The sequence below is a fragment of the Larimichthys crocea genome, chromosome XV, assembly GCF_000972845.2.
Source record: "Larimichthys crocea isolate SSNF chromosome XV, L_crocea_2.0, whole genome shotgun sequence".
Classification (NCBI taxonomy): Eukaryota; Metazoa; Chordata; class Actinopteri; family Sciaenidae; genus Larimichthys; species Larimichthys crocea.
Genome location: NC_040025.1, coordinates 16,637,940 through 16,664,537, shown reverse-complemented (window position 1 = coordinate 16,664,537; position 26,598 = coordinate 16,637,940). Strand labels below are relative to the sequence as shown.

The 26,598-nt window shown below is 44.3% G+C and overlaps 1 protein-coding gene across 16 annotated transcripts in view; it reads left to right on the top strand.

Annotated features, from left to right (window-relative positions):
- huwe1 (HECT, UBA and WWE domain containing E3 ubiquitin protein ligase 1) overlaps positions 1 to 25,313 on the top strand; it is a 36,535-nt gene extending 11,222 nt beyond the window's left edge. For 8 of the 16 annotated variants that reach the window (XM_019259257.2, XM_019259250.2, XM_019259254.2 and 5 more), the window contains 60 exons: positions 141 to 198; positions 311 to 487; positions 669 to 914; positions 1,424 to 1,557; positions 1,641 to 1,753; positions 1,840 to 2,022; positions 2,119 to 2,335; positions 2,419 to 2,541; positions 3,430 to 3,667; positions 3,931 to 4,278; positions 5,060 to 5,116; positions 5,474 to 5,596; positions 5,687 to 5,782; positions 5,916 to 6,185; positions 6,362 to 6,514; positions 6,636 to 6,763; positions 6,889 to 6,970; positions 7,312 to 7,488; positions 7,633 to 8,184; positions 8,331 to 8,526; positions 8,666 to 8,833; positions 8,941 to 9,089; positions 9,178 to 9,244; positions 9,552 to 9,775; positions 9,882 to 10,093; positions 10,215 to 10,397; positions 10,576 to 10,748; positions 10,839 to 10,978; positions 11,138 to 11,213; positions 11,499 to 11,597; positions 11,821 to 11,948; positions 12,034 to 12,193; positions 12,527 to 12,755; positions 12,895 to 13,073; positions 13,167 to 13,256; positions 13,644 to 13,804; positions 13,929 to 13,971; positions 14,788 to 15,159; positions 15,377 to 15,587; positions 15,931 to 16,055; positions 16,153 to 16,373; positions 16,524 to 16,912; positions 17,115 to 17,751; positions 17,873 to 18,587; positions 18,680 to 18,771; positions 18,991 to 19,147; positions 19,252 to 19,384; positions 19,566 to 19,780; positions 19,880 to 20,106; positions 20,881 to 20,983; positions 21,438 to 21,587; positions 21,694 to 21,939; positions 22,029 to 22,146; positions 22,233 to 22,373; positions 22,464 to 22,751; positions 22,901 to 23,006; positions 23,292 to 23,409; positions 23,836 to 24,017; positions 24,167 to 24,357; positions 24,462 to 25,313. In XM_019259257.2, coding sequence (XP_019114802.2) covers positions 141 to 198; positions 311 to 487; positions 669 to 914; positions 1,424 to 1,557; positions 1,641 to 1,753; positions 1,840 to 2,022; positions 2,119 to 2,335; positions 2,419 to 2,541; positions 3,430 to 3,667; positions 3,931 to 4,278; positions 5,060 to 5,116; positions 5,474 to 5,596; positions 5,687 to 5,782; positions 5,916 to 6,185; positions 6,362 to 6,514; positions 6,636 to 6,763; positions 6,889 to 6,970; positions 7,312 to 7,488; positions 7,633 to 8,184; positions 8,331 to 8,526; positions 8,666 to 8,833; positions 8,941 to 9,089; positions 9,178 to 9,244; positions 9,552 to 9,775; positions 9,882 to 10,093; positions 10,215 to 10,397; positions 10,576 to 10,748; positions 10,839 to 10,978; positions 11,138 to 11,213; positions 11,499 to 11,597; positions 11,821 to 11,948; positions 12,034 to 12,193; positions 12,527 to 12,755; positions 12,895 to 13,073; positions 13,167 to 13,256; positions 13,644 to 13,804; positions 13,929 to 13,971; positions 14,788 to 15,159; positions 15,377 to 15,587; positions 15,931 to 16,055; positions 16,153 to 16,373; positions 16,524 to 16,912; positions 17,115 to 17,751; positions 17,873 to 18,587; positions 18,680 to 18,771; positions 18,991 to 19,147; positions 19,252 to 19,384; positions 19,566 to 19,780; positions 19,880 to 20,106; positions 20,881 to 20,983; positions 21,438 to 21,587; positions 21,694 to 21,939; positions 22,029 to 22,146; positions 22,233 to 22,373; positions 22,464 to 22,751; positions 22,901 to 23,006; positions 23,292 to 23,409; positions 23,836 to 24,017; positions 24,167 to 24,357; positions 24,462 to 24,564 — 11,392 coding nt within the window. In that variant the 3' untranslated portion in view covers positions 24,565 to 25,313. The remainder of the gene's footprint in view (positions 1 to 140; positions 199 to 310; positions 488 to 668; positions 915 to 1,423; positions 1,558 to 1,640; positions 1,754 to 1,839; positions 2,023 to 2,118; positions 2,336 to 2,418; positions 2,542 to 3,429; positions 3,668 to 3,930; positions 4,279 to 5,059; positions 5,117 to 5,473; positions 5,597 to 5,686; positions 5,783 to 5,915; positions 6,186 to 6,361; positions 6,515 to 6,635; positions 6,764 to 6,888; positions 6,971 to 7,311; positions 7,489 to 7,632; positions 8,185 to 8,330; positions 8,527 to 8,665; positions 8,834 to 8,940; positions 9,090 to 9,177; positions 9,245 to 9,551; positions 9,776 to 9,881; positions 10,094 to 10,214; positions 10,398 to 10,575; positions 10,749 to 10,838; positions 10,979 to 11,137; positions 11,214 to 11,498; positions 11,598 to 11,820; positions 11,949 to 12,033; positions 12,194 to 12,526; positions 12,756 to 12,894; positions 13,074 to 13,166; positions 13,257 to 13,643; positions 13,805 to 13,928; positions 13,972 to 14,787; positions 15,160 to 15,376; positions 15,588 to 15,930; positions 16,056 to 16,152; positions 16,374 to 16,523; positions 16,913 to 17,114; positions 17,752 to 17,872; positions 18,588 to 18,679; positions 18,772 to 18,990; positions 19,148 to 19,251; positions 19,385 to 19,565; positions 19,781 to 19,879; positions 20,107 to 20,880; positions 20,984 to 21,437; positions 21,588 to 21,693; positions 21,940 to 22,028; positions 22,147 to 22,232; positions 22,374 to 22,463; positions 22,752 to 22,900; positions 23,007 to 23,291; positions 23,410 to 23,835; positions 24,018 to 24,166; positions 24,358 to 24,461) is intronic. The other 8 variants (XM_019259263.2, XM_019259256.2, XM_019259258.2 and 5 more) reach the window with 7 other exon arrangements.
- Positions 25,314 to 26,598: the final 1,285 nt, after the last annotated feature.

Genomic DNA, 26,598 nt, shown 5'->3' with positions numbered 1-26,598 from the left:
GTATGACGCTGAGTTCATATCACAATAGAATAGAACAACAACTCTTTACTGGCTTTGTTTTTTTGTGTTCAAGCCAATCAGCAAATTTCAAATGTTTTAGGTGGTTGGTTGTCATTTTGATGATGTTTGGCTTCTTGCAGGGTGGTGGGCACTGAGGAGCGGATACCCATTCCTCTAATGGATTACATCCTCAACGTGGTGAGAGTTTCCAGATTGTTTATGTTGTGAAATAGTCTGGAAACGTTGTAATACAGTATTCACCTCATTTATGCGATTTATCACTCATTGATTTACAATGCATGTTTTCCAGATGAAGTTTGTGGAATCTATACTAAGCAACAACACGACAGACGACCACTGTCAGGAGTTTGTGAACCAGAAGGGGCTACTACCTTTGGTCTCTATTCTCGGGCTGCCCAACTTGCCCATCGACTTCCCCACGTCTGCTGCCTGCCAAGCTGTAGCTGGTGTGTGCAAGTCCATACTGGTGAGCACAAAAGAAATATCACTGTTGTGACCCCCCCCCCCCCCCCCCTCTTTTTTTATTATTATGCTCACAATTTTCAACAAAAAAAGACTTAATCTGCAGTTCCCAGGTACCTTGATATGGGTTAATAATAAATCACGTTGCTGAATTTAGACTGATGTATTTTTTGTTTCTTCCTTAGACTCTCTCACATGAGCCTAAGGTACTCCAGGAGGGCCTGTGCCAACTGGACAGTATTCTGACATCTCTGGAGCCACTTCATCGACCAATTGAGGTGCCTGGCGGGTCTGTGCTTCTCAGAGAACTGGCTAACGCGGGCCACGTCACAGACGCCACGTTGTCAGCCCGTGCCACACCACTGCTACATGCTCTTACTGCAGCACATGCCTACATCCTCATGTTTGTCCATACTTGCAGAGTAGGACAGGTAAATATGGTTGTATTTTCTCACAGACTTGACACCATCCACACCCCACCATTATATTTTAATAATCTGAAATGAGTGCTCTTGGCTTTTTCGGTGTCATAGTTAAGGTAATTAAGTATGATATAAGTTTTAGACCTCTAGTAGCACTATGGAGCTTTTCTGTGTGTGCATCCCTGTTTTGTTTGTCCTGTGCACATAGAAGGACGCTGTTATACAGTTATGGCAATGGTTTTACAATAAAGTCATCAACAAGTGGTAGTAATGCAGAAACATAACTTTTGTTTGTTTAGAAGAAAACTTCTCAGGGCACCTTTTTAATTTAGATCGAGTTACAGGCACAGTACTGTGTATTGCTTTTGTAAACTGAATGGTTGCAAATTAAATAACCAGTAAAGTGCAGATGATTATCAAGAATTATTTGTTTTTCAAGCTATAGAGGGCTTCTTAAAATTTGTTATATTTTTATGTTGTTTAGCAGCTCTGAATGTTTCTGCTCTCTTTCTAAACAGAGTGAGATCAGAGCCATCTCAGTCAATCAGTGGGGCTCTCAGCTCGGCCTGAGTGTTCTCAACAAGCTCAGTCAGCTCTACTGCTCCCTGGTATGGGAGAGCACCGTGCTGCTGTCCCTTTGCACGCCTAACAGGTGAATCTCTTATCCTTTACCCCTGTTATTACAATAGTGTGATCAGCTGTAACCCTCTAACACCTGTTGTCTGTGGCCAACAGTCTGCCTCCAGGATGTGAATTTGGCCAGGCCGACATGCAGAAACTGGTGCCCAAAGAGGAGAAGCCATCTGGCAGCACTGCAACGACCACAGCCTCTGGCTCTAGGAGAACAGGTAATACAACCATTTAACTTGAATTGAAAACCAAAATTATCCCTAGAACAGCAACTGCAATCTCCTTTTTATTTTCCTTTGTCTAGCAGAGTCTGAGGCAGTGTCTGTGGACTCATCTGCTAGTGGACTGTTGGAAGGCATGGGTCTGGATGGGGACACCTTGGCTCCCATGGAGACGGATGAACCCACTGCAACTGACCCCAAGGCCAAGTCCAAACTTACCCCAGCTATGGCCACCCGCATAAAACAGATCAAACCGCTACTCTCTGGTGAGATGATTTCTGTGACACACAATCAAGTTTTATGTGTTTGTGTTAATCTCCACGAGTTTATTCTCTCTCCCTAATGTACTTATGTCTTTCCAGCTTCATCTCGACTTGGAAGGGCTCTGGCTGAGCTCTTTGGCCTGCTGGTGAAGCTGTGTGTAGGCTCCCCAGTGCGTCAACGGCGCTCTCACCATGCCACAAGCACAGGCACTACCCCCACACCTGCTGCCCGGGCCACAGCCTCTGCCCTCACGAAGCTCCTCACCAAGGGTTTGAGCTGGCAGCCTCCGCCATACACGCCCACCCCCCGGTTTAGGTATGAGCAGACTACCCTTACCACCGTTTGTTAATATAAGTATGCACACCCAGGTGATATTGAAAATTGTTTTTCTCTGGCAGGCTGACCTTTTTCATCTGCTCAGTGGGCTTCACATCTCCAATGCTGTTTGATGAGAGGAAGTACCCCTACCATCTGATGCTGCAGAAGTTCTTCTGCTCTGGGGGGCATGATGCCTTATTTGAGTATGTCCCAACCAAACACAGTGACCTATTACAAGTACAGGGTGTCCGCAGGGTATTAAAGTATTAAAAGGTAGTAAATCAACTTAGTTGATATTATGGTCCTTAAAAGGTATTAAATGCCTGACTGCGAGGTTATAATTTTTTTTAAAGAATAGCATGTGATTTGTTGTAAGTTTGTTTAATAGTTCGCCAGAATGTATTACGTGGACTGAACAGTAGAACAATTTTCCATAGCGCACAGCATTTTCATTGGCAGATTGTCACACAGCCAGTGGTATTGTTTAAAGCGTGCCTGTGTCGCACACCAGGCCGGGCTCTAAACACGGAGCATCGGTGCTAAAGTTTAGCTGTTTAGCTGGCATGGACTCGTCACAGAGCTGTGATGTCATTTTCACAGTTGGTTTGTAAAGTTTAGTCAACATGTGAGAACTCGTCCTGACACAGAGAGTCTTCTGTTGTTGCTACATGTGTCAAACAACAACTCTACTCTGGACTCTGTCCAGACAATTATCGTGTAAAAACGGCATTTGGCTTCGCTCCCTCTCCTTGGGCACCGTGAGTTACCATGGTTACGGGAACGCCCTGAAACTTTGTAATAACTGAATACTGAAAGGTTCTGTACATGGTTGATTGCTGGATAAAGCTTGAAACAAGCTTTGCACAAAAAAGTTGAAAATTACAGTGAAAAGACTTATTGATCCTGTTTTTGTTATGACTAGCGGCAAGTTACGTTGAGGTTTTAAAAAATATTTAGAAGGTATTAAATGGTATTAAATCTAACCACAGGATTCCTGCATAAACCCTGAAATAGTATTTTATCGTCAAAGTTTGCTTGCTAATATTTATAATGTTCTCGAGGAGTTATATTGGTGTTTTGCTTTTTTGCAGGACATTTAACTGGGCCCTGTCGATGGGTGGGAAGGTGCCTGTTTCTGAGGGTCTGGAGCATACTGATCTACCAGATGGGACAGGGGAGTTCCTGGATGCCTGGTTAATGCTGGTGGAGAAGATGGTGAACCCAAGCACTGTGCTGGACTCACCTCACTCCCTTCCAGCTAAAATGCCTGGAGTCACCCCCACCATGCCCCAGTTTAGCGCCCTTCGGTTCCTCATAGTCACACAGAAGGTCAGTATACATTAACTATAGGATTAGTTTCACTGCTGCCTTCAGGTAAACTTAAGAGTTTGTTTTGAACATGGAATTGTTATTTATACATTATGTGGCATTCAAGTAGTTAAACCATGAGAACACAGTTGCCAGGGAAATGGTTCATAAGCCTTAAGGTTTATAAGCATTTTCCTACCCAAGGATGAGATTTAGACAGTACACTCCATGTATATAGATATGTTGGTGTTTTGTTATTGTAACACAGTCTCTTCTTCATCCAGGCTGCGTTCAGCTGCATCCGCAGTCTGTGGAACAGGAAGCCGCTGAAGGTATATGGAGGCAGGATGGCTGAGTCCATGCTGGCTATCCTCTGCCATATCCTGAGAGGGGAGCCGGTTATCCAGGAGCGCCTGGCCAAAGAGAGAGAGGGGACCGTGCGTCCAGATGACGAAGCAGCTTCCACTGGTTCTTTGGGTCCCACCGTTGCCCCTGGAGCATCTACAACAAGTGGAGAGGCACCAGCGCCAACTGGAACGGCACCTGGAGTGCCAGCAGCTGGATCAGCTGATGATTCAACCAATTCAACCCCCCGCCGTGAGCCCCAGGTTAACCAGGCTCAGCTTACACAGGTATATGAGAAAACTATCAGTCAGCGTAGAATATTGTACTATTTGTACACACTTTTTATAAACAGGGCTGGAATTTCACACAACACACAAACGCTGTTACTAAAGTTACTATTATCAGTTTTCTACAGCAATGGGAAAAGTATAATCTGTCAGCCATGGCAGTAATCATGTAACACTATCAGCTGTCAAAACGAACCATATTGCTCTACAAGGCAGAAGCCAATGGTAGCTTTATTTAAAAAAAATATATATTGTTTTTTCTATTGATTTGTGTTCATTGTCTCTGAGGGTGCTTATGTTTGCACGTTATGAAAGAGGTCTATCCTTTTTAAAAAAAAAAAAAAAAAAAAAAAGTGACTACCCAGAATGCAATACACCTTGACATTTGGTTCCCTATTCTCTATTGATAGTGTTGAAATGCCCTCTAGTGGACAGAACATGTCGAAGGGGAGATGGTATAGTCAATGCAGTGTGTAGGTACATAGTTGATATTAATAGACTAAAGCTGAGCATTTTTACAATAACAACTTACAATGTTTTTATTGATTTGTATGGTTAACTAAATCAAATTTGGGTTTTTTTTTATTTATATGAAGTCTGGCCTTGATTCCCATGTACTCTTCGTGCCCTCAAAAAATTGACCTGGACTCTAAAGTTAAGACATTTCAGCTTGCTGTGCCACTATTGCCAGTGGTTTTAACAGCACGGGTGGCCATTTAAGTAAGAAAATAAAACAGGGGTGGTGTGTTTGCCAAACTTTCCACCATTTGTTTTATAACAGGCAAGGTGCAGAGGGAGAGAGAGGCGCGCACAAGTCCGCCAGCTGCAGATCCAGCAGGTATAAGAGTCATCAGGGAGAGAGCAAGGACTGATTTAACAAGAAAAGGGAAAGAGCAAATTTTAGATCAAAGCATTGTAATTCATACCTTTTCTTGAGGAAGATTATCAGGGTAGGGTTATTGAGGGAAAATGTTTGATTGGCTCTTGAGTTAGAGATGAGAGGTTCTGTGCACTCATTCAGAGTAAGTGAAGAGTAAGTGAACAAACAACTTTGGGTTTCACTCACAATTTTTTTTTTTTTTTTTTTTTTTTTTTCATTTAAGTGTGTTAAACCCATTATCATTTTGCATTGTTTTTATGACGCCATCTCTGTTTATGCTTATGAAATTACTTAATTTTTTGTGTGGTGTTTTAGCTGATGGATATGGGCTTCTCAAGAGAACATGCCATGGAGGCCCTACTGAACACCAGTACCATGGAGCAGGCCACGGAATACCTACTTACGCACCCTCCGCCGCTTCTTAGTGGAGCCGTAAGAGTAAGTTTTCAAACCAACAACAACATACTCCTGTTATTTGTAACCTTGTCAAATTCAGGCAGCTGACATTGTTGCCCTTGTTCCCTTTAGGATTTGACTATGTCTGAAGAGGACCAGATGATGAGAGCGATTGCTATGTCACTCGGGCAAGAGGTCAGCATGGAGCAGCGCTCTGACTCTCCTGAGGTGTGTCAACCTCACAGCTCAAATTACAAAAAAAAGTGAAACATGAGTTTCACTCTAAATTAGCAGTTGCAAATTGAAACCATGAATGAAAAAACTTCAGCTAAAGAAGCTTTTGTGATCATGTCTGCTTCAGGAAGCAGCACGTCGGCGCGAGGAAGAGGACCGGAGAGCCAGGGAGCGGGCAGAGGAAGAGGAGGCCCGCTGCTTGGAACGCTTCATGGAGGCTGAACCACTCGACCCCAAGGAGCTTCATTCCTTCACTGACTCCATGCTGCCTGGCTGTTTCCATCTTCTAGATGAGCTGCCTGACACAGTCTACCGACTGTGTGACCTGCTGATGACTGCCATTAAGAGGAGTGGCCCAGAGTACAGAGATCTCATCCTTGGACAGGTTGTCCACCAGGTCAGTGAATGAATGCTTCTTTAGATGGCAGTGTGTCTTCTAAAGTGTCTCCTGTTGGTGCTGGCCTTTTAGCTTTGGTAAACTGCTGTTGTACCAAACACATCTTAAATGCAAATCACTAAAACACAAGTGTTTACTAAGTCTTGACAGCCTGATTGTGTGCATATTGTGTGTAGGTGTGGGAAGCAGCAGATGTGCTCATCAAGGCAGCTGAGCCTCTGACTACCAGTGACACAAAGACGGTGTCTGAGTGGACCAGACAGATGGCCACACTGCCCCAGGCCTCCAAGCTGGCAACACGAATTCTGCTGCTCACGTTGCTCTTTGAGGTAACAAACGGACCCATTCAAAGTTCACGCCTTTAAAAAAAATTTCACTAGACGATAAAATCATTGTTTCATTGTCCGTCAGCACATACCAATCTTTTTTTTTTCTCCCTTATTTCTGCAGGAACTCAAGCTGTTGGGTGCCAGAGTGGTGGAGAACAGTATGATTCTTGATTTGCTGATTAAGCTGCTTGAGGTTGTGCAGCCCTGTCTGCAGGCAGCTAAAGAACAGAAAGACATCCAGACACCAAAGTGAGTTTTGCACAAGCTCTACAAACTTGTCCTCACTTGCAAATGTTACATGAGCTCTTCGTCATGATTAATATGCATGTGTTTGTATGAATTTATATTTATTGTTTTTTTGTTTTTTTTTGCAGATGGATCACACCAGTGCTGTTGATCATTGACTTCTACGAGAAGATGGCAGTCTCTTCAAAGCGCAGAGAACAAATGAACAAGGTAAAGTTCAACATTAGAAAACAAACATACAGATCGCAATAGCAAAGTTATGTATTTGAATATTAATACCAAGTTACAAGAACAGCTATAGACAACCATGTGCTATGTGTCAAAGAGGTTAAAAAACACCTACATTCTACCTCCTGGGATAGGCTGCTTGTCTCCACGCTGCATGTGTAGAATGAGCTGTATCTAGACAGAAAGAGATACGTTTGGTATTGAGTAATCCAAAGGTGGCCATAAATACAACCGTGTCAATATTATACTACATTTTGTTGCGTTTGTTATACATGGTTATTTGTGCACCCATTTTGAAAAGTCCTATCTCTTCCTGCCTTTAGTATCTGCAGCCCAATGGCAATAACTGGCGATGGTTTGATGACCGCTCAGGCCGTTGGTGCAGTTACAGTGCATCAAACAACAGTACCATTGACTCAGCGTGGAGGGCTGGGGAGAGCAGTGTCCGCTTCACAGCTGGACGCCGGAGATACACTGTGCAGTTTAACACCATGGTGCAGGTATACACAAACACTTAAACGTCTTTCTCCACTTGGAGAAAATACTTAAAGACTACACTCCATCCATTATTTAACTTTATGATTGTTTGTGGTACTACAGTTTGTGGGCTTCCTTTATTTGATTTATTACCACTCCCCCGACAGGTAAATGAAGAGACCGGTAACAGGAGGCCTGTGATGTTGACTGTCCAGAGAGTGCCTCGAATACCCAAGCCTGCCAAGACTGGTAGCATTACTGACTCAGAGAGAGAAGAGGGAGACAGGAGCAAAGTGGAGGAAACCCATACTGACCTGGACTCTGGTGCAGCAGTGGAGATGAGTGCTCCTAAGGATGATTCCACCCAGCTGAAGGAAACCACATCTGGCCCTTCATCTTCCCTGGAGTCTGACTACACCCAGGGCGCTGATATTGTTGTGAAAGGCCTGACTGAGGACATGACCACCGTTCTTATCCGTGCCTGTGTCAGCATGATTAGTGTTCCGGTGGACCCAGACACCCTCCACGCCACATTGCGTCTCTGTTTGCGCCTTACACGCAATCACCACTATGCTATGATGTTTGCTGAGCTGAAGAGCACAAGGATGATTCTGGGGCTGACGCAGAGCTCTGGCTTCAATGGCTTTACCCCGCTCGTTACTCTGCTGTTCAGACACATCATAGAAGATCCAGCCACACTGCGGCACACCATGGAGAAGGTTAGAATCTAATTTCATACTAGTAGTACTGGATAATGCTAGTTAGCCATCAGCTGTTTTGTTTTTGCTAGATATGGAATTCTCTGAATAGCACTTAAGTTTTGTTGGTCGCATAAACAACATTCCTCAACAATCTGTTGTCATAGGTGGTGAGGTCAGCAGTGACCAGCGGTGCAGGTAGTACTACCTCAGGAGTTGTGTCAGGCAGCCTTGGTTCCAGAGAAATCAATTACATCCTTCGTGTACTGGGCCCTGCCGCCTGCCGTAACCCCGAATGCTTCGCTGAAACTGCCAGCAACTGTGTCCGCATTGCTCTGCCTGCACCACGCGGAGCTGGCACAGGTAAGTGTACATTTTAGATTTTTTAGGTGTAACTTTTGATGAGATTTTAATTTACAAGTACTGCAAATTGGTTTGACAGATGTAGTCTGTCTGTATTTTTAACCCCCATGAGCTCATACATTACTCTCCAACTCTACAGCCTCTGATGACGAGTTTGAAAACCTTCGAATCAAGGGGCCCAACGCTGTGCAGCTGGTCAAGACCACTCCTCTGAAACTGTCCCCCTTACCCTCTATCCCTGACACCATCAAGGAGGTCATCTACGACATGCTTAATGCTTTGGCTGCCTACCATGCTCCTGAAGAACGTAAGAAATATTAATAAATCCTGCCAACTGTCTATTTGAAGAGTGTATATGTAGTTTTAATGGTAATAGTCATTTTAGCTAAGTGTGTGTTTGTCTGTGTGGCACAGCTGAGCGCCCAGAGGAACGTGCAGCAGCGGTGCCTGGTGGTCAAGACCTGTGCCAGATACTGCAGGATGTTGGCGACGATGTTTACCAGCAGTACAGACTCACCCGGCAGGGCAGCGACTTTGACTCCCAGTCTGCATTTCATATCAATGTGAGTCTCAATGACAAGCTGTCCTCTATTGAAGCATGAAATGCGTCATCTGCTGAATTAGTAATAGAGCTGTGTCTCTTCCTCTCAGACTCAAGTGTTTGCTGCTGATGGAGGTGTAGCTGAGTCTTCCCAGTCTGGCACACCACAAGGAGAAGGTGTGAAGTTACTGCACATATCACATACTCTGATCTCTAATCATGTTGTTGTTTATGACAAAGCACTGTATAGCATGCTAACACTGTGCCAAGTGTATGTTTATTCAACTATTTTAATCCACCATTAATCTAATTTAATTATCAGTTTAACTGATTATATTAAAATACCCACTTCCAAGCTTCCTTTAAAGACCTTTTTCTAGGTTGTTCATGGACATTTCCTATTTTAAGGTTTCTTTATTTTCCACTATTTTATCAATGTGAATACTGTATGCCGTGTCCAATCATTTTGTTATCCGATCTTCAGCTTCCACACCAGAAGAGATGCGAGAGGAGAAGAAAGAACAGGAAGGTGAGAAGAGTACCAGCTCAGAGGAGGGTAAAGCGGCTAAGGTAAAGGCAAGTAAGCCGCTCATGCCTACCTCCACCATCCTGAGACTTCTGGCTGAACTTGTGCGCTCCTACGTGGGAATCGCCACACTAATCGCCTCTTACTGCTACACCGCTGGGCAGTCTGAGCTTATTAAGGAGGTTGGTAGTTAAACAAAATCTTGTCAGCCTATCACACCTCTGTATCATTACACCTTTACTGTGATTAATTTCTCCTAACCTGTTTTGACCTCTTGTATTCTAATAGGATTGCAGTGTCCTAGCCTTTGTGCTCGACCACTTGCTGCCTCACACCCAGAACTCAGAGGACAAAGACACTCCAGCCCTGGCACGTCTGTTTCTCGCCAGCCTGGCAGCTGCTGGCACAGGCACTGATGCCCAAGTGGCCCTGGTCAATGAGGTGAAGGCTGCTCTTAGTCGGGCATTAGCAATGGCAGAAGGTGCTGAAAAACATGCCAGGTAAGCAACATGAATATCAAAGACAATCCTAATATTGATACTCTAACCATTGATTGATGATAGGTTTATATCTAAAATCATACGCCCATTCTCATTCCATTTGAACTCCTTTATCTCACAGGCTTCAGGCAGTGATGTGCATCATCAGTACCATCATGGAGTCATGTCCCTCCACGTCCAGTTTCTACAGCACGGCAGCAGCCAAGACCCAACACAATGGCATGAACAATATCATAAGGCTCTTTCTTAAGAAAGGACTGGTCAACGACTTGGCTCGTGTCCCTCACAGCTTGGATTTGTCCAGGTATATGAATTCACCATGAATTTTTCAGTTTAGATAGTAATAGACCAGTACTCGCCAAACACGTGGCAACATGAACCTGGTTTAATAAATTGGGATGATGTTGGCTTATCATCTTTTTTTGTGGTATAAAGTCTTTGTAAACTGACTCCATGTTCTTCCTTTACATGATTTGGTTTAGTCCCAACATGGCAAACACTGTGAATGCTGCCCTGAAGCCTCTGGAGACTCTTTCCCGCATTGTTAACCAGCCAAGCAGTCTGTTTGGTGGCAAAGGAGGCTCCAGCAAGAACAAGGCTGAACACGACACTGTGGGCACTGCACGGGACAGCAACAGCAACACACAGGACCAAGGTATCCACATGAGTCAGAGGGACACTTCAAACACTCAAGATCCAGTGATTCCAAATCTGTCTGTCTGCTAACGTGTGATATCTATTCAAGGAGAGTCTGGAGAGGCAGAGCCAGTGGAAGGCAACCACAGGGTGCAGGGAACAGACAGCGACCTAATGGATGGAGAGACAGAGGGAGACACAGTCGTCATTGCTGGTCAGCCAGAAGTTCTCAGCACGCAGGCTATGCAGGTGATTGAAATTATATTATGCACAATACTGAAATATTTCACCACATTACCTCCTGTGAAACACTGTAATGAATGGCCACAACATAAAAGTGGGAGAGATAATTTCACCTATTTTTCTACTTTATGGCTCACATAGAATTTATATTACATTTTCTTGTAGGTGGAGAATGAGTTGGTGGATCTGATTGATGAGCTGCTGGAGAGAGATGCTGGGACTGTCAACAGTACAATTATAGGTAAGCCACTGGATTTATTTAGGATGGGACAGTGAGGGGAGATGGTAAACCGGCAAGGTTGGAGTAGTTGTGTGCACAACCACTAAACCTCTAATGGGAAAGTCGATAGATACAAAAGAATACAAATCAATGACCCTGCAACAGAAGGATTAACCTGCACACTGGAAACAGTTCCCTTCGATTTTATGAAACTTAAAACCAAAGTGTGGATACTCATATGTATACTTGTATTGCAAACAGGCAAGGAAAGGTTATGTGATGTTTGTTTTTTGTTCTGTCATTCAGTGGGACGCAGCGGTGAAGATGAATCGCAAGAGGATGTGTTGATGGATGAGGCTCCCTCCAATATTAGCCAGGCGTCCACTCTTCAGGCCAACCGGGAAGGTAAGACTCGAAAGTTTGTGTATTAATCGTGGTAAACTACCTCACAGTTGACAGATTTTAGGCCACATTAGGACAGGATCAGGTGTTGTGGCAAATTACTCAAATGAATGTTAAAACAAGCATTTTCACCTTTTGTGCCGGGTCCTGTCTGAATGTGACCTTAGTGACAGCTTCTCACTTTTTTAGATCTTCTTGTAACAGACTGTTTCTTCTCTTCCATCAGACTCCATGAACATCCTGGAGCCAGAGGATGAGGAGCACACACAGGAGGAAGATTCTAGTGGCAGCAATGATGATGAAGACAGCCAGGATGAAGAGGAGGAGGAGGAAGAAGAGGAGGAGGAGGATCAGGTATGGATTAATGCCGCAAGGTTCAGAAAACAATTCTTGGTTGTTTATCTGTAAGACATTTATCACTGCTGCTATTTTTCTCTAGGATGACGAAGAAGGAGATGAGGATGATGATGATGAAGGTTCAGAGATGGAGCTGGATGAGGACTTTCCTGACATCAATGCTGCGCCACACATCCGCTTCGAAAGGTTTGACAGGGATGATGACCTCATCATAGAGTTTGACAACATGTTCTCCAACAACGGTAAGCAAGATCATTTACTAAGGTCAAATTTATTATTTGTAGGTTATTCCTCACAATCTTAATGCATTTAAAAATTGGTTTGACATTGTTTGCTGATAATTTTCTGCTTTTGATACTCAAGCCTACTGTAAGAAAATTAAGAAAAAAAAATTCTTGCAGAAACACGTTCAGCCAATTTTCCAAAGACTGGTTCCAGCTACAATAGTTACACAAAAAGTAGATGATGCGGAAAATGAATTTTCTTTAGCTTTATTTTTTATAAACATTACTTGGGGTTGTGCCAGAGCTGTCCCCCTAATGTCTGCCTACTGTTTTCTGTTGTTTTTCCATTAGTTGACATCCCTCCTTCCCCAGGCAACATCCCCAGCTCCCACCCACTGATGGTGCGCCATGCTGACCACGGTTCCCTCACCCTAGGTGTGGCGGGCACTAGCAGTCGTCTGGCACAGGGCATGGGTCGCAGCCAGCGAACGCTGCGCCAGCTCACTGCCAACAGTGGACACACCATCCATGTCCACTATCCTGGCAACCGTCAGCCCAACCCTCCGCTCATCTTGCAAAGGTGAAAGTGAGAAAAAAAATTGTTTGGTGGCTGTGTTTGTTTTGCAACATCTGTTACACCTCTACTCTTTGTTGTTGAGTGATTATGCTAATTACAACTCTCCCCCTGTAATTGTGTTTTTTTTTTTTTTTTTTTTTAGATTGTTGGGACCCAGTGCCGCAGCAGACATTTTACAGCTGTCCAGCTCTCTGCCTCTTCAGTCTCGTGGCCGTGCCCGCCTCTTGGTCGGAAATGAGGATGTGCACATCATCGCTCGTTCTGATGACGAGTTGTTGGATGACTTTTTCCATGAGCAGAGCAGTACTGGGGGACAAGCAGGTGAGAATTACTATGGGTTGTTGTAAATGTAACAGTATTTTGGTTTAGTATTGGCTTAAATTCCTTACATGTTTGTTCTTTCTGTTTTTCTAGGCACCCTTTCTAGCATTCCCACTGCCTTAACTAGATGGACAGATGAGTGTAAAGTGCTGGATGCTGAGAGTATGCACGACTGTGTAGCAGGTAGGTTTTTATCCCAATAAGCTCTGATACAATTTACTTGTCGGTTCACACTGAAATTCATTTTGTATACATTGGGCAGCTCTGTCCAGAAAATATCCACATAGATTAAACATGTATTCTTGCACGGAACTGGATTTAGAAAGATGGCAAAACAAATCATTTTAGTGGATTAGAGCAGGACAGTAGAATTAAGTGGGGCTGGCAGAGAATATGTCGGTAGATTTCCATCCAAAGTTAAAATATTTTTGTCTGTCTGCCTCGTCTGGTTTGTCTGAATCCCTATGTATTAAAGTTGAACAATTCACCAAATCCAATCAGTTAATTCCACTTTAGATCTAGTTAAAGCCTGAACCAAGAAGGGATTCTGACATCTGTGTCTGCTTTCAGTGGTGAAGGTGCCTATCCTGCAGCATCTGGAGAGTCTGCGAGATGAAGAGCTAGAAGAGCGAAGGGAGAAGAGAAGAAGGCAGCTGGCTGAAGAGGAGGAGTCTAAGCAGAATGAGAGGAGGGCTTCTGGAGCAGAACAAGCCAGAGAACAAAGCCTGCAGGTGGGCAAATGATACATGTTCATCGGTCACGTGTAACGTAACGTAGATGTGCGTGCATGTTTTGGCATTTTTATTCACGGTTTGCTAATTTAAACTGTTTTGTTTTGGGGGGTTTTGTCCATAGGGTTCTGGACTGGGAACGATTAATGGTGCGGAGAACACAGCAGGTACTGACATTTGAATAGGTTTTTTTTTTTTATTATTAATGTTAAGATTTCTGTCAAGATTGGACACATCTCAGTGATGGGCACCCAGCAACAAGCAGCCAGCAGAGCGTGCTGTGGGATGAGGTAGTAGTTTGTATAGTTTTAGGATCACACCAGATCTGGGAGATAACTATACAGTCTACTGTCTTTCTTATGGCAACGCTATACCAGCTCAGCATCTTCATCTGCTGCGAAAGGAGATCAACTCTTAACTTGCAAATGGCTCATTTCATTACAAGACTAAAAATATGATATACATTAAATCTGAAGCACCTAATTCCATATTATATTTTTAGTACAGTGTTGCTTTATGTGCATCTTGAATTCATTGCATTTTTCTGCAGCTGGCTTTGCTGTGGTGAGGTAGTAAGTTGTGTTGTTGTTGGGGATCAGGATTGTGCACCCCGTTCAGGAGATAACTATACAGCTTACTGCCTTCCTCAGCAGAGGCCCATGCCATCTATGTAGAAAATGATCAATAACTAATCTCCATATTTCTGTTCCAGTTTGGTTTGTGTGCTTGCTTTAAGCGCTCTTCTTTTGAACATTAATCTTTAACACCTTAAATGGGCTTGAAAACAATTCAACAGATTTTACTTGTGTACAAGGAAAATGTATAATTGTAAAAACAAATAAATAAATAAATAAATAATTATGGGACTTTTTAATGAATACGCATCTGTAGTTGTTGGTTCAGTTGAGTAATGTTTTTTTCAACTTATATAAAAAAAATCTTTTTCCCTGTCCTCACATAAGTATTCTTTCTGGATTTTGCAGAAGGTGAGCAGGCTCAGGGTGGTACAGTGTCATGTCTGGACCCACCCAGGGTCTCAGAGGGCTTCCTCACTGCTCCCCCATCTGGAGAGGTCACCCCCACCACACCTGCTCCTCATGAACAGGCCCTAGTCTCCCTGGAGACCGCGATCAGTCAGCAGGTCCACCAGCCAATTGCTGACCTGCTACTGGCCGAGTCGCATGCGAGCTCTCTGGCTGCTCTGGCAGGGGCAGGCCTTCCACCTTTGTCGGCAGCTGACAGGCCAAACAGCGAAGCGGAGGCATCTCAGATGGAAATGTCCCCAGCACCCACTATTGGTGAGAGAGTCGGAGGAGGTGGTGGAGGAGGAGGAGCGTTGGATGAAGGCAGGGAAGGTAGACTAACTTTGAAAACTCTTTTTATACAGACTTGCCAACAGTAAGGACGCACTTCTGTAATGTAAATTATTTTGTTGTAGCTAGGATGTCAAACATTTCCTGAGCACTGTGAAATACAAGTCAGTTACCCAAGGAATTTTTCCGCTGTGCATTAATTGACCTTGTTATTTTCTGATCATTAACCCATCCTGATTTGTTTCATGTGTTTCTTCAGCCTCTCTGAGTCCAGACATTGTGGAGACCTCAGAGCCTGCAGTAGTAGGTGTATCACAGCTGGAGGGGTCACCCATGGACACCAGCAGCCCCGCCTCTGCCACTCAGGAAGAAGCTGCTCCCAATCCTGCCCAAACTGCCCAGCTGTCTCAGGAGCTGTCTGGTAGTGGGGAGAGTGGGCTAACTGACAGGCAGACAGATGCAGAGACTGGGTAAGTAGCTTGTGTATTAAGTATTATTGCTGACCCAATAATGTTCAAAAGCAGTACCATGCACCCTGTATCTCTTGGCAAGATGACCTTAAATTTAAAAAAGTTACATACTTTTTTACTTTTGTACTTTTACTTTTTCAGTCCAGTTTTTTCTTTGCCCTTTGACTGGTTTTAAGAAGAGTTGGTATCTCTAGTCTTTCTTACCAGCTTTTGGCCAAAATAAAATCATCTCATGGTTCAGTGAAATGCCCACATAGGCTTTTAAATGCACTTCCCTTTCAGTCACTTTGACACTGTGTGTTCCTGCTGACTGACAATAGCTATGTTTTTAACTGTTATGCAGCTCCACTTCTGTCTCATCACCCGGAGAAACAATGCCCAGGAGTGACAGTGCTGACAGCCAGTCTCAGGCCATCCAGGAAGAGCCCCTCCCATCCACCAGCAATGAGGATGAGGACCCACTTGCAGGTAAAATAAATTGCAGCCCTATTTATTTTATTTTATCATTTTAAGATTTTTAAAACAATGTTGCCTCATGATGTTTGTGATGTTTTTGTTTCAAAAGGCATCAGTCTGCCAGAGGGTGTGGATCCATCCTTCCTGGCAGCTCTTCCTGAAGACATCCGTCGAGAGGTGCTGCAAAATCAGCTCGGCATCAGACCACCCTCTCGTCCTCCTGTGGCCACCAGCCTGCCTTCCACTACTGCGCCTGTACTGGGAGGACCAGGGGTTACAGAGGTCAGCCCTGAGTTCCTGGCAGCTTTGCCACCTGCCATCCAGGAGGAGGTGAGACTCTTCACTAAAACTCTTAAAAATTACAAATTGCTTTTAAAGCTGTTAAGATTAAAAAAAAATCAAATATGATTTCCAAGCCCATCAGAAAAGGAGTCATAGATAATCAGGTCTTTTAACTATGTATGCTATTGGTTGTCATAGGTTCTCGCCCAGCAACGGGCAGAGCAGCAACGCAGGGAGCTAGCCCAACAGCCCCCACAAGGAGACACACCTCTGGATCCAGTCACCTTCATCCAGACACTGCCCTCAGAGCTCCGGCGTAGTGTCCTGGAGGACATGGAGGACAGTGTGTTGGCTGTCATGCCCCCAGACATTGCTGCTGAAGCAGCTGCGTTGCGAAGAGAGCAAGAGGCACGCCAGAGGCAACTTATGCATGAGAGGTTGTTTGGCCATAGCTCATCTTCGGCTCTATCAGCCATCTTGCGCTCACCAGCCTTCACCAGTCGGCTAGGGAGTAATCGTGGCGTTCAGTACACTCGACTGGCCGTGCAGAGAGGAGGCACATTTCAGATGGGAGGAACAAACCACAGGTGGGGAGTGACAATGATCTAACTGGCAGTTTTCAGAATCCATTCATTTTTAAGATATTTTTGTCAAATGACAAAAGTTAGCATAATGAATATGAGAGCAATCAGAAGTATTTAGCTTTTGTTATTTGTAAATGTCCTAGGTGGTCTTTATCAAATAATACTACTGCCAGGCGACAAACAAAATGTTATTTTCTTTCTTCAGGCCATCTAGTTCCAGTGTGGACTCCTTATTGCGTCTGCGTGGTCGATTGCTGTTGGACCACGAGGCCTTGTCCTGCCTGCTGGTTTTGTTGTTTGTCGATGAGCCGAAGCTTAACACCAGCCGCCTGCACCGTGTGCTCAGGAACCTCTGCTACCACTCCCAAACACGTGGGTGGGTCATTCGCAGCCTGTTATCCATCCTCCAACGCAGCAGTGAGAGTGAGGTGTGTGTAGAGACCTCACGTCTAGAAGACTCTCGTGGCAAGAGGAGCATCCAGGGAGGCTGTGGAGGAAAAGGCTCAGCTACCTCCTCCCTCTCCTCTTCATCCTCATCTTCCTCCTTAGAGCTACTGAACAGGGTGGAGTCTCGCAGCTCCAGCCAGCTTTCCTGGCTCTCCGTTTCTATGGACGCAGCCTTAGGTTGCCGGACAAACATTTTCCAGATTCAGCGAGTATCAGGTAGGAAACATGCTGACCGGCATTCAGCTGGGGGTTCTACAGGATCTGGAACACTGGGAGTGTCAGGCACAGCTACAGGTGTCACATGCGCTGGTGGAGGTTCCACTGTCCACATCCACCCACAAGCTGCCCCAGTAGTCTGTCGACACGTGTTGGACACACTCATCCAGCTAGCTAAGGTAAGAGTCTCCCTATCTTTATCAACATCTGTTGCATCCTCTGTTGTGTGCTGATTATTGTATGAACTGTTAGTTACAATAATTGACTGTGTTTTTTTTTTTTTTTTTTTTTTTCCTGCAGGTGTTCCCCAGCCACTTCACCCAGCAGCGCTGTAAGGATTTGTCAGCATCAGCTTCTGACCTGGACTCTCGTCTTTGTTCAGTCTCCTCTGGCGGAGGAGGTGGGGGTGTTGGTTCCAGGTCAGGGTCTCAGAGCAACCCCAGCTCCAATGTCTCCAACACTCAGAACTCCTTGGGCTCCGCTGCCGCTACTCTCCAGTCTCTGGGAATCTCCACTGACTTTTGGGACCTGCTGGTCAAGCTGGACAACATGAATGTCAGTCGCAAGGGCAAAGCCTCTATGAAGACAGTGCCTCTGGGGGGCAGTGCAGAGGCTGAGGGTGCTCAGTTCAGCCTTGAGACCTCCCCTCTAGGCCAGTTGATGAACATGCTGTCCCACCCAGTTATCAGGCGGAGCTCCTTGCTCACTGAGAAGCTGCTGCGCCTGCTCTCCCTCATATCCATCGCACTGCCTGACAACAAGGCCACCGAGGTGCCTGCTGGACACCCCACCCCACAGGCTGCCAACCCCAGTGTGGCAGCCAGCTCAGGAGCCACAGCCCCAATCGCAACACAGAGCGCTGTGTCAACAGGCTCTACCCAGCACACTGCAGCAGTCCCAGGGGCCTCTATGGGAGCTGCAGCCCAGGGTACATCTTCAGGGACAAGTCTAGCAGCCTCCCAGACGTCCTCTACAACAATCTCTATACCCACGTCCACTGGAACAACTTCTACAGGTAGCGTTAATTGAGGCCAAAAATTGGCAATTGCTAATGGTAATTGACAGTTTCAGTAGAAATCAAATGATATATATTCTTTGCCAAAACAGGGAAACAGAGGGGCACTACTAGCAGTACAGAGAGTGACAACAAGATGGCATCCACTGGACTGACAGAGAAACAGCTTCAACTCTCTGTGGAGGTATGTTGTTGTCATTAAATGTGTGTGAATTACTACTAGTTTGTGACCCAACATACAGCATCCAGAACTGTGTCTTCGATGTGATATAGTTGGACACAAATAGAAATTTGTCAGGAGCATAAAGTCTAATCTGTTTTTTGATGTTCCTTACACCTTTCTGCAATTTTATTAATCCCTTAGTAGTTGTTTTTTCTAACATCTCTTCTTCTTCCTCACAAGGTGTTGACATCTCACTCGTGTTCAGAGGAGGGTCTGGAGGATGCAGCTAACATTCTGCTGCAGTTATCCAGAGGAGACGGTGCCACCAGAGACACTGTGCTTAGACTGCTGCTCAGTGGAGCTAGACACCTTGGATACACTCTTTGCAAACAGATTGGTCAGTGCTGGGCAGCTGCACAGATGCTGTTCTCATCCATCTCAAAAATACAAATACAGTTTTCTCTTGATACACGGTTTTGAACATTTTTGTCCTTCTCTCAGGCACGTTACTGGCCGAACTGAGAGAATACAACTTGGAGCAGCAAAGACGGGCGCAAGCTGATTCACATTCCCCGGATGCCCCTCCTGAGGATTCCTCAATCTCAGGCCGACTGAAGGGCAAGATGACTAGCAGGTTAGCTAGTGATAACTCTGGGAAACATTGAGTTGTCAATACACATGCAAGAGAGACAGTGATTCTAAATCTAAACTGGTTAAATTAGCCAGAGTAACATTCCAGCATGTGGTGATGGTAGCTTACATTAAGGTGGAATGTATTACAAATACAATTTCCTTTACCTGGTTTGCATTTGTTGGTTGGGGCACAGGTTTGATGGCTCGGAGAGTGTCGTTATTGTGGCTGCACAGAAGAGGACACTTGGCGGACGTGAACTGCAGCTTCCCTGTATGAGCTCACTAACCTCCAAGACGTCAACGCAGAAGTTTTTCTTGCGAGTGCTGCAGGTCATCATCCAACTCCGCGAGGACACACGGCGCGCCAACAAGAAAGCCAAACAGACAGGGCGATTAGGTAAGATGTTGCATATACACACTATTATTAATGTATGCGAACAATATCCCAATGTTTTACATATGATGAAACTCCTCTCCTTCTGCTCTCATCGGCTAGGCTCCAGCAGTTTGGGCTCAGCCAGTAGCATCCAGGCTGCGGTGCGTCAGCTAGAGGCCGAAGCTGATGCCATCATCCAGATGGTGAGAGAGGGTCAGCGGGCACGCCGGCTTCAACAGGCTCCCCCACCCACCGCCTCTGCTGCCATCGCCGCCGGATCCTCAGTGGCTGCCCCCCATGCCCCCACTGGTGCTGCCCCCCCTGCTGGCACGGCTGCTGCTGCCACGGTTAGCATGGGCTGCACTGACAGCAGGCATACTTCTACTCACACTCTGCACACACGTACAGTAGGAGACCATTTCAAAGCTGAAAAAATCGACCACACGATGACCATCACAGTATAGCGATGTCTTTAAGTGCTGTGGTGGTCATCAAGATGAACGCTATGAAATGGGCTTTAGCTACCGACATGCTTCATGTCTAATTTGGCTTTGCCTGTACTGGCTTTGTGCATTTTGGAAAATCATAAGCTAACCTATTACTTGTAATGCATATCTGTCTTATTTGGACTATTTTATGTATGTATTGTATCTGTAAACAACAGTATGCAGTCACCATACAGCCTGCTACTGCAAGTGGTTCATGGTTAGTGACTATTGCTGCCATGATGAACATCAACAGTCCCAGCAGAGAGACAGATATGCCAGTGATCCACTGCATTCTCCATCAGTGTCTTTGCATTAACATGTTTTACTGATGAAATACGAGTGTGTGTGCTGCCTGCTCCAAACTGTTTGATCTGTTCCTCTGATGTTGACTGTGTGCTGGCTGACAAGGCTTCATGCTTTTGGCCCTCCCTCCTCCTCCCACTCTGTTCCAGTTCCTCTTAGAGTGAATCATGGGAATGTTATCATGCATGGCAACTTCATTTCACATGATGTAAAAAAAAAAGAAAGAAAAAGGAAAAAAGTTGATTATTAATTCTTCCATGTTTTTTTTTCTTATGTGTTTTTCATCTTCTCTCTCTGCCTCTCTGGTTCTTCCTGGTTTGTTTTCTGTAGTCTGAAGTGCAGTCAATGTCAGAGGCTCAGGCGGCCCAGAGAGATGACTCTCCAATGGATGTGGACCAGCCGTCTCCTCTAGAGCAGGATCCTGCACCTCTGGGTATGAATCACTTTCAAACTACTAATGACAGCCTGCTGATTTGATGTTACTGTTCTGTCATAATGGTCATTTATTTATTTGTTCATTCAAGCAATTTGTTTTATCGTACTTATTTAGAACTTGCACTGAACGCTGGCGTATAATTAATTGGTAACATGGTGAAGAGTTGACAGTCATTTCAGGTTTCAACATATTCATGGTTTGTTTTTAAAAGTTTAGTTTTTTTGAAATATTGAAAAGGAAACATGTTAGAACATATTCACTGAACAATCTGAACAAAAACCACCACGTTAATAAAAAAAGGTATATCAATTCACTGCATCTAAAACTAGGGGAAGGGAACTAGAGTAATAAAATTGAATATAGATTAGGGCAGATCTTGTAACAGCCAAAGAAATTGTTTCAGTCTGTTAGCAGCAGCCCAGCTTGATGACTGATGTAAATTCTTTTTTAGATGAAGAAGGAAACAGCCAGTCAGAGAGTGAGGAGAGACTTCCAGACCTCCCACTGCTCAGTGAGCAGCTTTTGTTGGATGAACTGTGGGACATGCTCGGGGAGTGCCTGAAAGAGCTGGAGGAGTCTCATGACCAGCATGCTGTACTGGGTAAGTTTTGTGTTTTTGTCATTCATGCTGTGTGTGATTTATCTTGTATGCATGTCTGTTGAAGGAGCGATTGTTCCTCTAATGTTTTTCCTTTTTGTTTCCTCAGTTCTCCAGCCTGCAGTGGAGGCCTTCTTCTTAGTCCATGCTACAGAACGAGAGAGCAAACCACCTGTGAGGGACACCCGGGAGAGCCAGCTGTCTCACATCAAAGACGAACCTCCACCACTGTCACCAGCACCCCTTACACCTGCCACACCTTCATCCCTAGACCCGTTCTTTTCCAGGGAACCATCCTCCATGCACATCTCTTCAAACCTGCCACCAGACACCCAGAAGTTCCTCCGCTTTGCTGGTAAGCCTGAAAGATTTAAGTAAAGCGAATGATGAAGCTTTTTTATGACGTGTAGTACAGTGTCTAACAGGAGTCCTTCTACCTTTCAGAAACACACCGCACAGTGCTAAACCAGATCCTGCGGCAGTCCACCACTCACTTGGCTGATGGACCTTTTGCAGTTTTGGTTGACTACATACGCATCCTAGACTTTGATGTTAAGAGGAAGTAAGTGAGATTATCTTAGACTTCTATCTTACAGTTACTCTTTTTTTAAATTACTGACATGCTGATCTTTCTGACCATCTCTACAGGTACTTCCGCCAGGAGTTAGAACGCCTGGACGAAGGCCTGAGGAAGGAGGACATGGCTGTGCATGTGAGGAGAGATCACGTGTTTGAGGACTCCTACAGGGAGTTGCATCGCAAGAGCCCAGAGGACATGAAGAATAGGCTGTAAGGCTCCATTGCTTTTCCATCCAGCTGTGTCCTCTCAATTCAGAACCACTCAACCCGAATCATACTCTGCCCCCTTTTCCATTACAGGTACATTGTGTTTGAAGGGGAGGAGGGCCAGGATGCTGGTGGCCTGCTGAGGGAATGGTACATGATCATCTCCCGGGAGATGTTCAACCCCATGTATGCCCTGTTTCGCACTTCACCAGGTGACCGTGTCACATATACCATCAACCCCTCATCCCACTGCAACCCAAACCACCTCAGCTACTTCAAATTTGTGGGTCGTGTGGTGGCCAAGGCAGTCTATGATAACCGGTTATTGGAGTGCTACTTCACCCGCAGCTTCTACAAACACATCCTGGGCAAGAGTGTCAGGTATTTGAACTACTGGTAGTTAGAGCCAGGTGCATTTTTTTTTTTTTTTTTTTTAAATGTGTTCCGACTAATCAAATTATCCCAATAAACCATGGCTTATTGATTGCTACACTGTGACTAACATGGATGTATTTTTGTCCTGTTACTAGGTACACAGACATGGAGAGCGAGGACTACCCGTTCTTCCAGGGCTTGGTGTACTTGTTGGAGAATGATGTTTCCACGCTGGGTTATGAGCTGACATTCAGCACAGAGGTTTGTATCTGTTCTGGAAATGTTTCAATTAGCTTTAAGTGGAAAATTGATTCTCATGATGTATCCTCTCTTTAACTGTTGAAATTGGTATTGGGCCTTGAGGGTTTGAATCCCAGATGGTTTATGTCTTCATGAAATAAGTGCTGCAGAAGTGTAACTTTGATTTTGAGGGCCTTTTTTAAAATACTGTTAATAGCTTCCATCTATGACTCAGAGTAAAATATGAAGTTGAAACACTGCGAGATGAGCGCCACTGAAAGTCCTTCATGTGCTCTGTCCGTGTAGGTCCAGGAGTTTGGTGTGTGTGAAGTGAGAGACCTCAAGCCAAATGGCGCCAACATCCTGGTAACAGAGGAAAACAAAAAAGAGTATGTGCACCTGGTATGCCAGATGAAGATGACAGGTGAGATTCTGGTTATTCCACCAATGAGCAGCAGGGCTGTGATAATATTCAGCATTACTGACACTGTCAGTGGAAATGGGTTAATCTATATCTTTTAATCAACAGATCCCAATTTAAATGTCCAGCCTGTATGCATGTGAAAAATATCATTCTCAGTGATGCACTAGGTGGCAGCACTCCCAAATTTTAAACTAATCAAATATGCAGCCAAGAGCTAAAGGTTTTTCCCCTCTGGAAGACGGCTGATTTATCATAAGCAATACCGTCCAGCTGCTGCACAAGTAAATTATTCAGTAAAGCTTTGAATCTTTAGCTGAAATATATCCGCAGACTTAATTGATAGAATAACTTTGGTTGCGTGCCAAATAAAGAATATCACTGCTGCAGAAAGAGCCCAGAGTTGTATACTTTCACTTGTTTTCTCAGGCGCAATCCGCAAGCAGTTGGCAGCCTTCCTTGAAGGTTTCTATGAGATCATCCCCAAGAGGCTGATCTCCATCTTCACTGAGCAGGAGCTGGAACTGCTCATCTCTGGCCTGCCCACAATTGACATCGACGATCTAAAGGCCAACACTGAATACCACAAATACCAGTCCAGCTCCATCCAGGTAAACAAATGTACATTATTATTTAAATATCTACCCACTGCTGCATGTGTGAGAGAACTGATGTATTAAGTTCTTTACCTCAGTAATGAGAGTAATAAAATTATATGGGAACACGTGTATGACTCAACTGCTACTGTTGTTTACTTTAGATCCAGTGGTTCTGGAGGGCCTTGCGGTCCTTTGACCAGGCAGACCGGGCAAAGTTCCTACAGTTTGTCACCGGCACATCCAAGGTCCCCCTCCAGGGTTTTGCTGCTCTGGAGGGCATGAACGGTATCCAGAAGTTCCAGATCCACCGTGATGATCGCTCCACTGACCGCCTGCCATCTGCTCATACCTGGTAAAGACATAGCAACTTTAATGACTAATCATATATAATACTACTAGAATGAACAGAATTGTGAAGATCCTAACGTCAACTTCTTTCTCCGTTTCCTCCCTCAGCTTTAACCAGCTGGACCTCCCAGCTTATGAGAGCTACGAGAAGCTGAGACATATGCTGCTGTTGGCCATTCAGGAATGCTCAGAGGGATTCGGACTGGCTTAAACTATGAGACTCTTGACACACACAGACACGCATACAAACACTTGATTTAGATTTGCCTACTCCTGATACATTCACACTGATAACCTTTGAACGCACGCACACACTATCATAGACATTACTGGATTATTTGTTGAATGGCCTAGACTTACTGGTTTCTATTCCGTATAAAACCAGCAAGTGAACCGGACTGATTGACATTGCGTACAACACAGAGAGCCTCATGTTGACACAACTGTGTCTCCCTTCCCAATTTAATGGCAAATGCAAGAGTGGATTCAGAGGATAAAACATGGACTAATATAAGAGATGTTTTCTTCATTTAGTTTGATTTCTCTGTACAAAAGGTTTGGGAGTTTATTATGTTTAATCTTTTTTGTTCTCTGGCTGTGTAAAAAGAAAAAAGAGAATGTTGTTTGAACAGGATGGTTATAAAACCTTTGGGGAAAAAATATTGGTGGTTTCTTGTCGCAAATTTGTGACCTCACAAGCCTTGACGATGGGGAACATTTTTATCGGGGGTATATGAACAACTTGAGAAGTTTGGGAAATATTCACAAAAATGCACTTTTCAAGGTTTCGTGGCATTTTTAAGGAAGGATGGTACAAAAATGAAGAGAAAACCTGAAGGAGATAAAAAAAGAAAAAAAGACATTAACCATAAATAGTATTTTTGGCTATTAAATCGCTGACCCAGACTTGAGCCTTTGAATCAGAGTGGAATAACTACATGAATAAATGCATAAAATTGCGTCCATTGTCTCTTTTAACAGTGTTTTAACCATTACTCAATTCACCTCATCAAAATTCAATGTGTCAATCCTGTATGCAACACCAAAATATGAGTCAATTATTGGACAATTCTTGAGAAAATAGTTTCTATTGGCTGTATACTGATTGTCAGTCCCCTGTGAGTTTGACTAGTGAAATCAATCCCACGCTTTACACTCACACTGATCTCAGGGATGATGCAGACAGACTGTCCCTTCTGACAAAATCATTTACGTGCAGTAACATGTGTAATGACTGACACCATCCTGGAGCACATTTCTCATCAGCGGCTCAAAGCCTTTAGCTTAAAACAATCAGTCGGGAGTAAAACGGGAGCTTGTTTGCAGCAGTGCTGTCATTTCTCGTGGCCACCGGCCTAGTGCGCCTTCCAGTCTAAAACAAGTGTCTGTACCCTTGATTGTCACAGCCCACAGTGTCCTCTCTTTGCCGCCTCTCCATTACTAACTGAGGACAACCGAGAGAGCACAGACTTGAATTCCTTATCATGGTAAAGGCAACAAAGAGTGCAATATTATGACTGAGGGGTGTCGTCTGCTCATGTTTGTGCAACGACGTCATCATGGAGGGAAATATCTTTTTCCACAGCTACAGCCAGTTCTAGGTCCATGGTGTTGAGGATGTTGGCACTGGCCAATTCAGCCATTATGAGCAACCTGTGCTTTAAAAAGTCTGCTTTGAAAAATTTGTTCTGTTGGTTTTGACCAGATAAAGACTGAAAAATGAAGTTATCCCTCCGTTTTCAGATTTGAAGTCAAAGGATCGAGGACTCCTGGATTGGGATGTATCAGCAATTATTTATCTGACATGGAAGTCCTTCCTAGGTGCTAACTAACCACTAGCTAGTTTCAAAATGTTTTTTTTTTTAATCGGGTTGCACCAAAACTTCAGAAAAAAGTCTTAAGTAATATATCCAAAAAGAATCGACTGTGCGTACAAAAGTGAGTTTCAGGGAGCCAGTTGATTTAATGTTAACACCAAATTATATTTCTGTTTTATTTACAAACATAAACTGATAAATATGTTTGAGTTTGTTGTGTTCATGCAGTTTATGAGAAATATCTAAATTATGCTAGATAAGTAAGGTAACACAAGTCATTTACTTTGACATGTAATCAGAGGTGTATTGTTTATTTTTGTGAAATAATTTAAATCACTCAACAGAACTTGTCAGGTCACATATATAGACCACTTTAATTTATTACTGCAATCTGAAGGGGGGGGGGCATGTTAGTAAACTGATATTAG